Source organism: Toxorhynchites rutilus, chromosome 2, assembly GCF_029784135.1.
Source record: "Toxorhynchites rutilus septentrionalis strain SRP chromosome 2, ASM2978413v1, whole genome shotgun sequence".
NCBI lineage: Eukaryota > Metazoa > Arthropoda > Insecta > Diptera > Culicidae > Toxorhynchites > Toxorhynchites rutilus.
This window is the reverse complement of record NC_073745.1, coordinates 221,379,791-221,396,606: the sequence shown is the minus strand read 5'-3', so window position 1 is coordinate 221,396,606 and position 16,816 is coordinate 221,379,791. Positions and strand designations below refer to the sequence as shown.

Genomic DNA, 16,816 nt, shown 5'->3' with positions numbered 1-16,816 from the left:
AATTACAGATTTCGTTGCGTGCGTGTAGGAATGGTAGCAGTCAGGACCAGGGTTCACTGAACCATAATCGCAGCATTTGAATGCTACCACGGTATATCGGAACAAGTACACTGGATACTATTTCACAGACATAAATTCTGAACACACATTTAGATTCACAAACAACTTAAATTTATTGTACTACGTTACTACATTTATTAGTGTTCAGCACGATACTTCCAGCAAGAATGGGCTAGGATATTTTATTCTACTAAGCAAAGTATTCTACTCCATACTGCAGTTCATGGTGAACTGACCGACAATTAATGAGGAATAATAAGGCATTGTCGGAGTTGTCGGAATGCTACCAACAATCTACACTTGAAACTAATACGATCAACCATACCCGTCGCCTTGAATAGTTACATTCAACAAAAACAAACAACAATCTCTTGTTTACTTGTCTGTCTGAAGGACATTCAAAGCTCGCTTCTATCTATCTAAAACCATGTTGCTGATGCAGTTCAATGAATCTGCCACAGGAGTTTCCATAGCATATGTCAGCAGGCATATTTTAGAGACAGGTCGTGTAATTAGTCCTCTTGCGGTCTGCAGCGAAAGGACTCTAGTGATTCCATCGGAGCCGGGATGAGTTGACACTACGCGAGCCAAAGGCCAGCGAATTGGAGGTTGTAGGTCATCGATGAGTATGTTACGTCCACGGCATTTGGTATCTTTTTGAAGTTCTTGAAGATATTCTCGTTGCCAGTGTTTCCAAAACTTTTGTGTATGCAATTGGAGACTTTGGTATTGATCGAGCTTATTCATCGGTAGGTGGCTGAGATCTGGGTCTGGCAGTGTATTCATCGAAGTTCCGATTAGGAAGTGAGCAGGAGTGAGCGCAGCTAAGTCATCAGGCTCTTCAGTCATCGGCAATAGCGGTCGAGAGTTCATTTGAGACTCAATTTGCGTGAGCACCGTACACATATTCTCGAAGGAAATACGGGTGGATCCAAGTTGGCGGAATAAGTGTTTTTTCGCAACCTTCACTGCCGCTTCCCACAAACCGCCAAAGTTCGGTGCCCTAGGGGGAATAAGATGCCAGGTGATGTTTTCATCGGGACAGGCGGAACTAATTCTTTGTTGTTCTTCCGCATTTTGTAGCAAGTAAAACAATTCCTTTAGTTGGTTGTTTGCGCCGACAAAATTCTTACCATTATCCGAATGCAAGTGAGACGGGCGACCGCGTCTGGCAACAAATCTTCGCAGACAACCGATAAATGCTTGGGTTGACAAATCTCCAACCAGTTCGAGGTGAACCGCTCTCGTGGTGAAGCATATAAAGACGCATATATAAGCCTTTGCAGGGGCAGCGCGTCTGTGCGTGGGTTTCAGGTACAGCGGTCCGGCGTAATCTATTCCGGTAACGTTAAATGGTCTACTTGACATTATTCTCTGGGCAGGCAGCTGGCCAATTTGTTGTTCAAGAGGTATAGGGTTTAGACGGGTACAACGGAAGCAGTTACGGACAGTACTCCGGGCGAGTCTACGGCCTTGTAGTGGCCAGTACGCTTCTCTCATTGCGGTTAGAAGCAAACGCCCGCCGTCATGAAGGGTTTTGATGTGAAAGTGTTGTGCTAACAATCGTGTTAATGGGTGAAAGGCAGGTAATATGGCTGGATGCTTGGGTTGAAAAGGCAAGTCTGACATGTTCAAACGTCCACCCACTCTCAACACTCTCTCTGAATCCAGGAAGGGGCTCATTTTACGCATACTGGACTTTTTTGGTATTGGCATATTTTCCATCAAACTATCTATTTCGGCACGGAATGAATCATGTTGAGCGAGGCAAATTAGTAAAGCTTTTGATTTCAGCAACTCAGGAACGGTAAGTGACAGGCAATTTAGTTTGGATGGTGATCGAACAGTCCGAGACTTTGCGCGAACATTATTTACGAACCGGATACAGTAGCTGATTACATGAAGAAGTCGGTTATATGAAGACCAGCGTAAGAACCAAGGATGAACAGACGGTGAAGTTTGTATGGTCGCAACAATATTTCTCATTTCCAATTGGTTTTCAGCTACATTCGGCGGGTTAGAAATCGACCACTCCTTTGGTGGAAGTGACAACCAGCATGGTCCGTGAGTCCACAATCGGCTTTTAAGAAAATCTTCTACCAGCATTCCTCGTGACACTAAGTCAGCAGGATTCTCTTTCCCAGATACATGATTCCAATGATCACCGTGTGTGAAGTGCTGGATCTCCGAAACTCGGTTGGCTACAAATGTTTTCCAGACATTAGGAGGTGATTGCAGCCACTGCAGAGTAACAGCTGAATCCGACCAAAAGTAGGATTTAGTCACGTCGAGATCAATAGCGGTTTTTATGCAGTTGTGCAAGTGGGCAGCGAGAACTGCTGCGCATAGTTCTAGTCGGGCCAAACTAAGTCGTTTTAACGGGGCTACTCTGGATTTGGAGGCTAGCAACTGCACCTTCACTTTACCTTTATTGTCCTCAGAGCGAGCATAAGTACATGCACCGTATGCAGATTCAGATGCATCGGCGAACGTGTGAAGTTGAATCACTGAATTCGGAAGAAAAGCGTATCGGTCTACTTGATAGTCGGAAATGCGGGGTAGTTGTTTATAATATTTCCTCCACCTTTCGCTCATGGATTCAGGTACAGGTTCGTCCCGTTCACAGGTGAGTAGCCACAACTCTTGCATCATAATTTTAGCTTTGACGATGATGGGAGCAATGAGTCCTAATGGGTCGAACAGTTTTGCAATTGATGATAATATTGATCGTTTTGTGGTTGGCTGATCGGTTTCATATACGTGAGATGAAAATCGCAGATAATCGTTTTCGGGTTCCCAGCTTATACCCAATGTTTTTATAGTTTCATTTGGATGAAAATGCAAAGCGGATTGAGTCCCAATGGCGTCTTTATCTAATCCTTGCAGTACCTCCAGTCGATTGGATGACCATTTGCGTAGCACAAAACCTCCTTTAGCAAGCAATTCCGTTAATTCCTTTCGTAATTAGGTAACCTTTTCTATAGTTTCAGCACCACCGATAAAATCGTCCATATAAAAATTATTACGTAATGCTGGACCTCCTAGAGGATACGATTTCCCTTCATCAGTTGCTAGTTGTACAAGAGTTGTGGTTACTCACCTGTGAATGGGACGAACCTGTACCTGAATCCATGAGCGAAAGGTGGAGGAAATATTATAAACAACTACCCCGCATTTCCGACTATCAAGTAGACCGATACGCTTTTCTTCCGAATTCAGTGATTCAATCCAGAAAACACCTTTCTCATATAATTTTATCCGGATACTTTCAGGAGGTGATAGATGATCGAATTTGATGAAAAAAAAAATCCTTCTACGCATATGTTGGAATTTCAACAATGACAGAGTTATAGCACTTTTTTTTGTTTCAGACTCTGTTGCCTCAAACTGGCTCTACATGAAAAAGTACGCTACGGACGACGATTCTGTTGCTTTCATTTGAAAGATGAGTAAATTTAGCACAGGATATAGTAGTGGAACATCTAAATTAGTGGATTTTAATAACATGTTTGAAGTGACAAATTTAAAAGTTAATAATTTTTAATGTGTTATTATTCATTTTATCCTAAGAAATTATATTAAACTTGATTGTTTTTATCAATTAAATTCAAGCTCTCAAACTGCTCTACAATTTGTTCTTTGACACCCAACTTCTATCTTTCTTAATTTGGCTGCAGTATCGATATAAACAATTCTTGGGGAAAATTCAAGCAAAATCTTAAAAAATCACGATTTTTATCCCTCTGTACATGTAATATGTACTTAAATTTCACCTTAACTTTGAAAGGTTATATTTATTCTTGAAATAAGTCATATTTGAAATAATAAAAAAAAATTTTTTTTCTAATTGTATATAATCGAGTCCAAAATTGTATATAATCGAATCACATATAATCGAGTCTGTATATAATCGAGCCCAACCTGTATATTCAAGATCGACCCATCCCATGAGTTTGATATTCGCGTAATGATAATGTAAAAAGCATCTATTTGGATGAGCGAAAGAGTCGCTAGTAAAAAGATGAAATGAAAACGCGCAGAAACCAAACAGCAAAATCCACGAAGAAAACAAGTTTGATTCCGCGGTCATTGGCCTAACATACATTCACTGGCTAAAGTTTCGCGATGTATCCATTCAGAACACACACACTGTCAAGGGCGCGCGCTCAAACACCACTAAGTATTCCAAAGCCAAAGCTCCCCTTCGCCCACAGGTTGGGGTTGGAACAAATGGAGGAAGTGGGTGGCTCTCTCGTAGAGGAAGCTCGCAGTTATTACATACTCACACAACCGCATTCCACTGCGGTTACCTATTACCGAAGCCAGGTAACTCGAAACTCGATCATTACTCTGCGCGGCCGACTGACAGCTATTACGTGAGTGTACGATCCCCAACACAATCGGATATCACGGGCAGCCACAGTTCGGGAGCTTTGATTGCCAAAAGCCGGTTTATTGCATGCACGATCTCGGTTACGAAAGACTGGCACATAGCTAGCACTCAGAGCAAAATACGATCGCGGACCGAAGCTTGATGCGCTCTCAGGTGGGTTCGGGATTTCGTTACCGGCACTGAGCGTGCGCGAGAGGCCTTCGTCGTTGGCCGCGAACTTGAAAAGTAGTTCCATTGCCATGACAGCGAGTCAGTTGGCTGGTGGTTGGTTGTGTAACGAAGAGGAATGTACATAATGGTGCAACCTTTGAAAGCCCGGTTGTACCGTTTCCGTGGTATGCGACCTCTGCGCGGCCGAGCTCTTTTCGAGATTGGTTTTTATTATTTTTTTTATTTAAATCGTTTATTTTTACAGGCTCAGTTACATAGGTTTAAAGGAGCCGAACTCCTTACTGTATTGTTACTAGTATATAAACATTTTTCCTTAATTCTAATGTTAATAATATAGGAAACCGATTACTCGCGGTCGACTCGAGTTTAGAAGGGTGACATATTTTCTTCAGGAAAAGGAGGGGATATGAGGATATATTGACAATGATCACACTCACACTCTTAATCACACTCATCACACTCAATTCTTAAACCTATCTTATATCTAATATGTATTTACATTTCATCTTATTCTTAAGAAGGGATCCGATCTCTCACAAAGGAAAAGGAAAAGGAAAAACTAAGGGTGTAAGGACAATCACACACGAAGATCGATAGCTTTAAGGAATACATATATTTGGGACATGTAATCAAGGTCTAACCGAGCCAACACGTCTATCACCGGCATCATGGGCTGCCTTCCTCGGGCCCGAAGGGTGACTACTAAATTCGATCTGGCGACAAGATACAGCTCGCATGACCAAACAACGTGCTCGATGTCGTGGTAACCTTGGCCACAAACACAAAGATTGTTGTCGGCAAGATTAATACGAAAGAGTAGCGCATCTAACGAACAGTGATTGGACATGAGTCGGGAGAAGGTGCGAATAAAGTCCCGACTCAAGTCCAGACTTTTGAACCATGGTTTGAGGCTAACCTTAGGGATAATCGAGTGGAGCCACCGGCCCAATTCATCTTCGTTCCATTTGCGTTGCCAGTTAGCGATGGTATTTTTACGGACTAAAGAGTAAATTTCATTGAAGGCTATTTGACGCTGATAAATATCGCCTTCAATTGCACCTACCTTTGCTAATGAGTCAGCCCTCTCATTACCCGGAATTGAGCAATGTGAAGGGACCCAGACAAAGGTAATGACATCTGGATAAAGCACTCAAAATTTCTCGTATTCTCTCAAGGAAGTACGGCGAGTGCTTTTCCGGCCTCACTGAACGGATAGCTTCGACAGAGCTAAGACTATCCGTTACAATGTAATAGTGTTCAACAGGTCGTGAGGCGACGCTGTCCAGCGCCCAGTGTATCGCTGCCAATTCAGCAATATACACTGAGCAAGGATTCTGAAGACTGTGTGAGGTGCTAAAAAATTCGTTGAACACTCCAAATCCTGTGGACTCATTCATAGAGGACCCATCAGTAAAGTACATATTATCACAATTGATATCCCCATACTTTGCATCGAAGATCGTTGGAACGATCCTCGATCGAAGATAGTCTGATGTTCCATGGATATCCTGCTTCATGGACAGATCAAAATGCACAGAGGAATTGATGTAGTCAGGAAAACAAACACGGTTGGGAATATACGAAGAAGGATCAACCTGCATGGAGACGAATTCATGATATGAGCTCATGAATCCAGAATGAAAATTTAGCTCGATCAGCTGCTCATAATTTCTGATCACCAATGGGTTCATAACCTTACACCGGATGAGGAACCGAAGAGATAATAAATTGAAGCGATCTTTTAGTGGGAGTAGGCCTGCCAAAACCTCGAGACTCATGGTATGCGTTGAGGGCATACATCCCAACGCGATACGGAGACAAAGATACTGAATTCGCTCGAGTTTAATGAGGTGTGTTTTGGCAGCTGATTGAAAACAGAAACTGCCATACTCCATCACTGAGAGAATAGTTGTTCGATACAACATTATAAGATCTTCGGGATGGGCTCCCCACCAGGTGCCGGTAATTGTACGGAGAAAGTTTATTCTTTGTTGACATTTTTTACTCAGATACCTAATATGGGCCCCCCAAGTACATTTAGAGTCGAACCAGACCCCAAGATACTTGAATGACATAGCATGAGTGATCGGTTTACCCAAAAGTTGAAGCTTTGGTTTTGCTGGTCTATGCTTCCTAGAAAAAACCACCATCTCTGTTTTCTCCGTGGAGAATTCGATCCCTAGCCCAATGGCCCAGGTTGAAAAATTGTTCAAAGTATCTTGTAAGGATTCTTGCAGGTCGGATTCGTTTGATCCTACGACAGACACCACTCCATCATCTGCAAGTTGTCTTAGGCTGCAATTTTGTGTAAGGCAATTGTCAATGTCGCTTACGTAGAAGTTGTACAAAAGGGGGCTTAAACATGAGCCCTGGGGGAGTCCCATGTAAGAGACCCGACTTACTGCCGAATCTCCGTGAGAAAAGTTCAAATGTTTCTCACAAAGCAAGTTATATAACATATTATTCAATAGAGGCGGCAGACCCCGAGAGTGTAATTTGTCTGACAAAACCTCTATTGAAACAGAATCAAAGGCCCCCTTCCAAGAATACTGAAGCCATTTGTTTTTTGTCGGCGTAAGCCATTTGAATTTCTGAAGAAAGCAACGCAAGACAATCATTCGTCCCCTTGTCCCTGCGGAACCCATATTGTGTATCTGAGAGTAAGCCATTCGTTTCAACCCAGAGATCAAGGCGAAACAAGATCATTTTCTCCAACAATTTCCGTATACAAGACAGCATTGCTATTGGGCGGTACGAATTGAAGTCGGACGCGGGTTTTCCGGGTTTTTGAATAGCTATAATTCGCACTTGTCTCCAATCATCTGGAACAATATTATGCTCCAGAAACCGATTGAATAAATTCAACAAGCGATGTTTCGCCACATCAGGGAGGTGTTTCAACAAGTTGAACTTAATTCTAGCCGTTCCTGGAACCGAATTGTTACAAGAAAGGAGAGCAAGAGAGAGTTCTACCATCGAAAACTTGGAATCAAGATCGCACCTATCTTGTGGTATATCTCGAACAATTTTTTGCACAGGAACGGAATCGGGACAAACCTTCCGTGCAAAATTAAAAATCCATCGATGTGAATATTCTTCGCTTTCATTCGATGAAGAGCGATTTCTCATGTTTCGAGCCACTTTCCATAATTTTTTCATTGACGTTTCTCGTGACAAACCTCCCACGAAAGTTCACCAATAAGCACGTTTTTTCCCTTTGATCAAGTTTTGAAATTGATTTTCAAGGTCCAAATACGTTTGAAAATTCTCAATGGTTCCACGTTTTCGAAAAGCTTTAAATGCGTTCGATTTGTCCTGATAAAGCTTGGAACATTGGCTATCCCACCATAGATTGGGAGGCCTTCGACGAATAGTGGAGCCAGGGATGGATTTCGTTTGAGCGCGAACCGCGCTCACATAGATCAAACGAGAAATGAAGTTATACTCCTCCAATGGAGGTATGCCATCTCTGGCACTGATGGCTAGAGCAATCACGTCCGCATATTTTTTCCAGTCAATGTGCTTGTGAGGCCATATGCCATGTTTATAGATTCAGAAGAATTCGTCCCAATGGTGATGGAAATTTTGATTGGCAAGTGGTCACTGCCGTTGGGGTCCTGGATTACATTCCACTTGCAATCTAACGATAGTGAATTCGAGCAAAGCGAGAGGCCAAGAGCACTTGGGTTAGCAGGAGGTTTAGGTACATGTGTTGTTTCCCCAGTGTTCAAAACGGTCATATTGAAGCTGTTACAAAGGTCATATATCAATGATGAACGATTGTCGTCGTACTGTTCCCCCCAGGCAGTTCCGTGAGAGTTGAAGTCTCCCAAGATCAATCGTGGCTCAGGAAGGAGTGAGCACATGTCAATAAGTTGTTCCGTTAAATTTGGCTGTGTTACAGCTGAATTACTAAATAAGTCTAATAAAAATAAACAGATAGGATAAAAAAACGTGGCAGGTAGGGGGTTTAGATAACGCTTAACATTGCACAGTTGTTCAATTGTTTATCTCATGAAAATAACATTTTATTCATTGTGATAGATGCGTAGAAATATTTCCTATTAATTGATGCGAACTTCTTTTCGATCTATTAAGAAATGTTCGAGTTATAAGCATTCAAAATCGTTCATTTTTTTGCATGTTCTGACCGGACTATATAGGGGGTAAAATGAAAACCTAAATCATTTTACCCCCTATATTGTCCGGTTAGAAATAATCCCACGTCAAAATCTAAATTTAACAAGTGTTTTTACTCGGGTTGTTCTAGATTATTCGCTTTAAACAATTGAGCTGTTGTTTTATAGCAATAAGAATTGGCCGATACCTTTCTCGAAACGTCTTGACCATTCTAGTGTTATCGTTTCGATTTATTATGTGGTTTTTTAAATTGTGAATAATGTTTTGGGTTCTGCAAGTGACTATTATATCAAATGTTTCACTGAAGAATCCCGAATAATCCAGACAAATGGGGTAAGTACGTCTAATTATGTTCAAAGGATTTATTATTCTGATATTTTCCAGGTGCGGATTTAGAATACATTGTAACGGATTTGATAGTGTTCAAAGTGTTTTTAGTGTCAAGTGTTTGATTTGCTTCATAGAATAAAGTGATCTGAAGAATAAAATTGTGTTTTTCTCTTTGTAACAGCGATTTCTCGGGTTTTGCGAATTTGGAAATAAGTACTCTAGATTAGCGTTGCAAAAATACTTAGCTTTATTGCTCCGCCGAGTATAAGTACTACGATATTCGGTGTAATGCGTATGCGAATTCATTCACCATTAAGAGATCGACTACTCTGCAGTTCGGGTTTTTATAGTTATGCGGGAAAACTACTACACAGGCAATCATTGAAACTTCCAGCGATACAATATCTGTAACAATGAATTCGAGCAGTAGTTGTTCCATAAACTACGTAACGCATTAACACTTTTCTTCATCATATGTCCGATTGTTCGGACCGGGTCGAGTTGTAACAACACCAAATCCGTTTTACAGCGCCTTTGAACACAACAAAAACATCCCCATCTATTTCCATCTCAATTTCTGGAGAGCTCTGTTGTACATATTATTATTTGTTAAAAACACTCAACTATTCAGCCATTCCATGCTCAACCGATATAGCGGTTCTCAGATTTTCGTCAAAAGCGGTAAATTTTGCTCTTTATCGCAAAACATTAGATCCGTTTTTTTATTATTATTAAGGTACCCATTTCGATATTAGGGTTGTCCGAAAAATCAATTTTCCCAAAAATGACATTTTTAAAAAATTAATTACATTTAGAACTACTGAACTGGTTAAGATGATCGATATGTGAAATTGAAGCCAATGAGCTAGTATTTTATTAAAAAATATGTAAATTTTGCATTTGTGGATTGTACTCGTTTTTTATTGTTTTTATGTCTTTGGACTAGAGGGCGCTTGATTGTTTTTTTGGGGAGGGGGGGGGGGTTTAACATCGGTTAACTTTGGAAAACAATATCTCAAAAACGAAATACAAGCTTCTCTGGTATCAAGATATGCTATGTAAAAAATCCTCAGCTTTCGAGAAAAATATAAAAAAATATTAGTCCAAAGCCATGAAAACAATAACAAACGGCTATAACCAATAATTGCGAGAATAAAATCCATTTTTTTGCCAGTTCAATATTTTTTAACAAAATGCTTATTGGCTTCAATTTGATATGTCGATCATCTAAATCGGTTCAGTGGTTCGAAATTTATGAATTTTTGGAAAAAGTTATTTTTGGGAAAAATTGAAAAAAATGATATTTCGGACCACCCTAAAATGGAAATGGGCACCCTAATGAAAAAATAAAAAAATATGGGTCTAATGATCTGCGATAAAGAAAAAATTACCACTTTTGGCGACAATCTGAGAACTACTATATCGGTTTGACATGCAATGGTTGTATTATTATGTATTTTTAAACGGTTTTATTAGCTTGCCTTGTTTGTATGTTTGTATGTTTGTAACATGTCTGTAGGGCTGTCCCACATTAACAGAAATTTGACCCCCTTCCTGTTGACCAATTGATCTGAAATTGGGAACAAACCTTCATCTCTGCAGTCACTATAAAACTGCGTATTTCATGATCTTGAAAATCCAAGATGGCGGCCATATTAAAATGACGGATTACATATTTCCTTAAAGCTTCCTCAATATGGTTTTTTTTTTCAAAAACCCATCAATATGGATATCAAATGAAAGGGTTTGGCTAGTAGAACATAGTTATTTATGAAAAATGTAAATCCAAGATGGCGGCCGCTACAGAATGGCGGATAACATATTTCCTAAAAGCCTCCTCAATATGGGTTTTTCCAAAACTTCATCAATATGGGTAACAAATGAAAGGGCTTTACTGGTGCAATACGGTTGTTTATGAAAAATGCATATCCAAAATGGTGTCACATATATTTTTTTTCAAAACATCATCAATATGGGTATAAAATGAAAGGGCTTGACTAGTAGAACATAGTTTTTCTTTTAACTTAATGTTGGTTTGTGCTAACGTAAGGACAATTATCACCACTCACGAGACGCGACACGGTACCAAGACACAACACTTATAGTCCTTACAAACATTAAACGGGTTTAAATTACCTTTTTTCGTCGGCCAGTTTCGGACTCGATGTTGCCCATCTACTGGACGGTGTCCGACTCGGACACCCGTTTAATGTAAGGACTATAAGTGTTGTGTCTTAGTCCCGTGTCGTGTCTCGTGAGTGATAGAACATAGTTATTTATGGAAAATGTAAATCCAAGAAGGCGGCCGATACAAAATGTAGATCAATTTCTTTTTACACAGCTATTAACGTGACATTCAGCGGGCCGAAGAACATTTAAACATACTAGTATTCAGTTCCGCATAAATTAACTACCAATTATTATTATTATTTTAATCAATTTCAGACGAATTTCATGCCAACTCGCCTGGCCATTGACGGCACTATCTCAGATTACAGTGAAACGTTGAGAGTTTAAAGATATTGGATATTTAAGCAGCTTCGCATACTTGAAATATTCTAAAAAGAATTAGACTACTTGTTGAAAAGTACCTAGTTTTTTCCCTAATTGTTTACAAAAAATTATAAATCAAACGCTATAATACCTACAAAATATTTGTCAAAGAATAAATGTAGGAAATTGGTTAAATTTCCATAAAAAAATACATTTAAAAAAAATGAATGAAATGCACAGAATTTAATTTTTCGCAAATTTTTTTTTCTGAATTCTCAAAAAATATATATGAATAGCCCTTACAATTTCCAACAAGCCATCCATACATCGGAAGAAGGGCACTGCTACAGGGAAAAAAATCCTAACAACAACTTTTTCAAGTTTTCTTCGAAAAATTACAATTAACCTTTTCACTACGAAAGGCGTATATATACGCTCTCGCCAGTCTTTCACTGCTTCACTATAGTCACTGGTCTGACGCAACACAACGACTGACATGCGCATAACGCGCCGTACCTGCTGATGGATTTTTCCGAGACTGGACCACAGTGAAAAGGTTAATGTTTAACTCGCAACATTTCAGTGTGTAAATTACCACGATTGACATATTTTGCAAACTTTTTTCTATTTAACAACACGTCAGGAACATGTCAAACGCGAGAATTTACACACAAAAATGTTACGATGAGTTTTTCAGGAGTCTCCATACAACAATGCCATATATTACAGAAACAATACAAGATAGAGGACTGACGTCTTCGACGAATGTAAGATTTCTTTTTTTCAGTGCCATCATCTAAAAAAAAGGTATTTTTTAATGAAAATTTAAACATTTACCTACATTTCATGCTTTGACTATGTTTATGGAGCTAATTCACTTGTGCAATGACGAGTTTAATTGATTCATCAACCACCATATTTACCGGATTTAGCACACGGCGACGATAATATCATTCCCAAGCATAAAAAATGCGGGAAATAGGGAGCAAATAGGAAACAGTCAAAGCCGGATGTAAGTATTCTGCAGGACTTGAATAATCGACCATTGAAATGGTATCAGTACATAAGAGAACAAAAAATATTTTGCTCTTAATGCAGAATATCTTGATAAATAAAACGAAAAAATAAAAAATGTGTTTTTCTTTGATACCAACCAGTCACGAATAAAAAAAAAATTCCTAACAACAACTTCTGTGGTACGCAAAACAAGTTATTTCTTGGAAACACCCGCAGATTGGCGTTAAAAATGCTGTCATCTTCATTACTCAATAGCCCCCACCGAAACTTATTTGCACCTCATCAAAGCGCCAAAATAGAGTTCAACAACCTTCCACCACGGTCAAGCAGTGACACAATTTCTCCTCCTTCTGTTCGACTAATGCTCCCACGTTGAGGTCTGTCTGCTGTAACGGTTACGATCATAGCTACGAGGTCCACAGTTGTGGTGGTGTTAGTGCTATGCTGGCTGGCGAAGAAGAGAGATCACGAAACATAACAAGGCACAACAATCACTCATCGCGCTCAGCGTGTTCGAAATATTCGCGGAAACCATTTAACAATCTTGTTCGCGACTTTGATACTCGTGGTACCGTAATCTCAATTTCCTTTTTTTTTCTCTTTCACCATGATCGCCTTCATCACTCCAACACCCCCAGCCCCGGTGTGGAGAGTTCATTGCTCGCTTTATTTTATTTATTTTTCCCACCCGCAGTTGTAAATCTTTTCCTTGTAGCCCAAAAATTACCAATTCATTTACTCTGATACAAATAATTATGGGCTAGTGCTGTTGGCTGTGGATTCGCGAGCCGAGCCGCCGAAGCCAAAGCAAAATGGCTCGCGATTTTCATTGCCAATATTTGCAGCGGCGTCTTGGTCTTGGCCTACACTTTCTTCTCACCTAGTTTTACACATGACTTGTCAATCTGCTACCATGGCGTAGAAAAGAAAATATGCATAGTTATAGCGCGGTGGAAATGGAAATGCTTCGCTGTTAAAAATTGAAATTATGACTGTCGGAGTATGTTAAGCTTTTTAACACATCTTTTTTGACAGTTACTAAGGGTCTTTCTTGCGATTCTATCTCTAACCTACATATTGTGAGTTCGGAATAATTCATTTGCCAACCGACAAATGAATCCAACCTTTCTCGAAAGCTCCCCAATCGAAGGCATGTCTTTATTACACAAATCGTAACCATTATTCAGCAACAGAAGATTACGCTAACATTTGCAGCCCAGTTTCGCGATCAGGTCGCGAGGCTTCGCGAAGGGGGGCTTGCTATGGGACGGTGACTGTAACCATTGGCAGCGCGCAGATTGGCATTCCCTCGACCGGTCTCGCTCATGTAAGCTTTCCACAGCCCCATTCGAGGTTACTCGAGGCCGATGAACCAGTTACCTAGTGCTAAATCTCATCACCATTTCTCTCGCTGCCTGCCATAGCCTTCTCTCGGTGAGTTTAAGCAGCAGCAGCCTTTCCACAACGCTCACACAAACTCACGCAACCGCAGCTAACTATTACTTCAGCGCGCGGAGAAAGAAACCAGACGGTCGACGAAGTTGAAGTCGACGTCGCGAAACTATTACGGCAGGCTCTCGCGCCGCCGCTGCTGGGATTTTGCACTATTGAACCGGTTTTCCGCCTGCGCGTTCAGTACGGAGCGACAAGAAAAAAGAGCCAGCTGGTTTATGGGGTGTCGTAAGAGTCTTCTTTCTCTGAACCTGCGGAACTAGCCGGAAAGGTTAAGTCATGATGACGTGGTTGACGCAATTATTCGCTCAGTATTTTTCGTAATGCAACGGTGTTCTTCATAATAGGATAGATCCGAACACGTAGATTAATAGCATAGCACGATTAGAAGCTTTTGAGCCGAGTTTATACTCTCGACAAAATTTACTACCACATATGAGGTTATGTTGAGGACCATTTAAGCAAACGGTGAATCTGCGGTGCCTCGGAGGCTTAGCGATAAGTGGCTAGCGGTGTCAACGTGAGTTGGCGTTTAACACTGCTATAAATCACACCTACACTTTTTTATTCAGGCTTATATTTTGTTTTTTTTTCTTGAACGATATTTTCATTTTAGAGTTCAGAATCAATTATGAAAATATAGTTACATTTCAAATTTTAAAAATATATTATAAATATATATTTTTTACGCACCGCTTACAAAGTAGTCAATATAGCGAGATAAAATGTTTTTATTTTTGACGTAGCACGAACAGGAAATTATTGCAATACACCCTAGTTTTTTAAACGCGGGAGATACGTACCTCGTAAAAAAAACTGCGTTAAAAAACCGCGTTAATCGGAAAATCCGCGTATAAAACCGCGATAATTCGAAAATTGGCGTTAATTGGAAAAATCCGCGTAAAAAAACCTTGTCACCAAATGATAGATATAAAATGGAGACTATCCTCACGCAAAAATGAAGTAAAAAGTTAAGTTGAGTTGCATACATGTATTAAGGTTCATCTTCAAATTTATAGATCCGACCATATACCGTTCTGAATCATATTTCGGGCAGCTTCATATTTCGGACACTCTGTAATAATAACTTGAAATGCCCTAATGTCCTGATGATATAACTATGAAATTAATATCACAATTGATTCTTTAGAGCAGGAGTTCTCAAATCGGTCGCTATCGACCCCTTGGGGTCGATAATGGTTTCTCAGGGGTCGACATGAACGAAAATTGATTTTGGAGGTAGTCGAGATCCATCAATTAACACAGGTTCTTGTTTGGAACTTTCAAGATACGGTATAAGTTGTGTTACGTGATCCAACTTGATTTCTATAATAGTTTTCTAGGTAGAAATTATTATTATTGTACTTTTTGAAACTCAACAATAGACGAGCGCGCATAAGTTTGTACAACATGAAAAATTTGGCAAGTGCACTTGGCATGTGCGTTCTGAAATTCGTTGGACCTTGAATACACTCATTTACGAATTGAATTCATAGGAATACAGGATTTTTTCATATAAGTTTTTTTTATTAACGTGCGATGTTTATACTTTTTTCAAAAATTAATTGCCTACTGCAGTATTTGTGAGTAATTTGTATCAACATATTTACAATTAATTCAATATTTATATGATTTTACATCTATTTATTTTGTTCAATTTTGATGGGATGTCATCCAAACTTCCAGATTTGTATGGAATCTTTCAGACTTTGGTAAAGCATCCAGATATCCAGACCGTCCTTTATCTAGTCCAGACTTTCCGCACTTTGCCCAGATTTTTCCAGATTTAAAAAAAAAATCTGCAATGACATTTGACTTTATTGAGTTGGTTTGGAAAGCCAGTCTGTGCTAGTTTTATTGAAACAGTTATTCGAAATGACATCACTGATTTCACCGACGGGATTGGGAGGCCAGACTGAGCTGGCTTTCCCAGAGCACCGATTAGCATTCTGGTTTCTGCATACTTTGTAAAGACATAAAGTGTCTTGGAAGATTGGAGGATTTCTTGAAGCATGTAGCGACTGAGAAGCACAAAAGCGACTGCCTTGATCACAAATAATTTCGGGGATGGTCAACATGAGGAGCCCATTAGTCACTTCAGTTTGATTGCCGACGAAACGACGGAGCTGTCGAAGAAATATTCACTAGCCTTAAGGTAGTAGTACACTGTTTGCCCGGAGGTCAAATAATTGACACTTTTTGACAGATAAAGTTTGGTTTGTAATCTGTGCAAACACTATTTTGTTTGCCACACTTCAATTATCAACAGTAGCAATGTCTAACATCGAACATGGAAAAAATTCGACTGAACTATTTAAGGTAACCTAACCATGTACCGACAGGTTCGAAGAACAGACCTAAAAAATATTTTAGGCATCCAATAAGTCAAATATTCGGCTTCGGTCAAACAGAGTATGAGCACCCTTAGTAGGCAGAACTAGGTATTGGAAGGATGGTAGACTGTTCGTGAATGATTGTTTTTATGACCTTCTACAGGTTACCGAAACGGATTATAGAACGTTGTATGATGAGATGGTTTAGTTGTTCAAGAGAGACAAAATTACATTACCAAATTTATTTGATTGGCTATGGGGCTGATGGAGCAAAGATTATGACTTCACCAGGCAACTCACTTGACGCTTTGCTTAAAAGAGAATGTCCATCGCTTTTCATTATGAAGTGTGTTTGCTATAGTTCTGCCTTAGGTTCTTCTTATGCATGTAAGCATATTCCAGATGAAATTGATGATGAAATGTCGTA

At 39.8% G+C, this 16,816-nt stretch overlaps 1 protein-coding gene across 1 annotated transcript; it reads right to left on the bottom strand.

The window, feature by feature from the left end:
* Positions 1-471: 471 nt before the first annotated feature.
* Positions 472-1,560, bottom strand: LOC129766694 (uncharacterized). Its single transcript, XM_055767283.1, has one exon. The coding sequence runs from the start codon at positions 1,558-1,560 to the stop codon at positions 472-474; it is 1,089 nt and encodes a 362-aa protein (XP_055623258.1).
* Between the last annotated feature and the right edge of the window lie 15,256 nt (positions 1,561-16,816).

Coding starts and splice junctions, on each gene's coding strand:
- LOC129766694 (XM_055767283.1), bottom strand. CDS start 1,560: ATGAGAGAAGCGTACTGGCCACTACAAGGCCGTAGACTCGCCCGGAGT.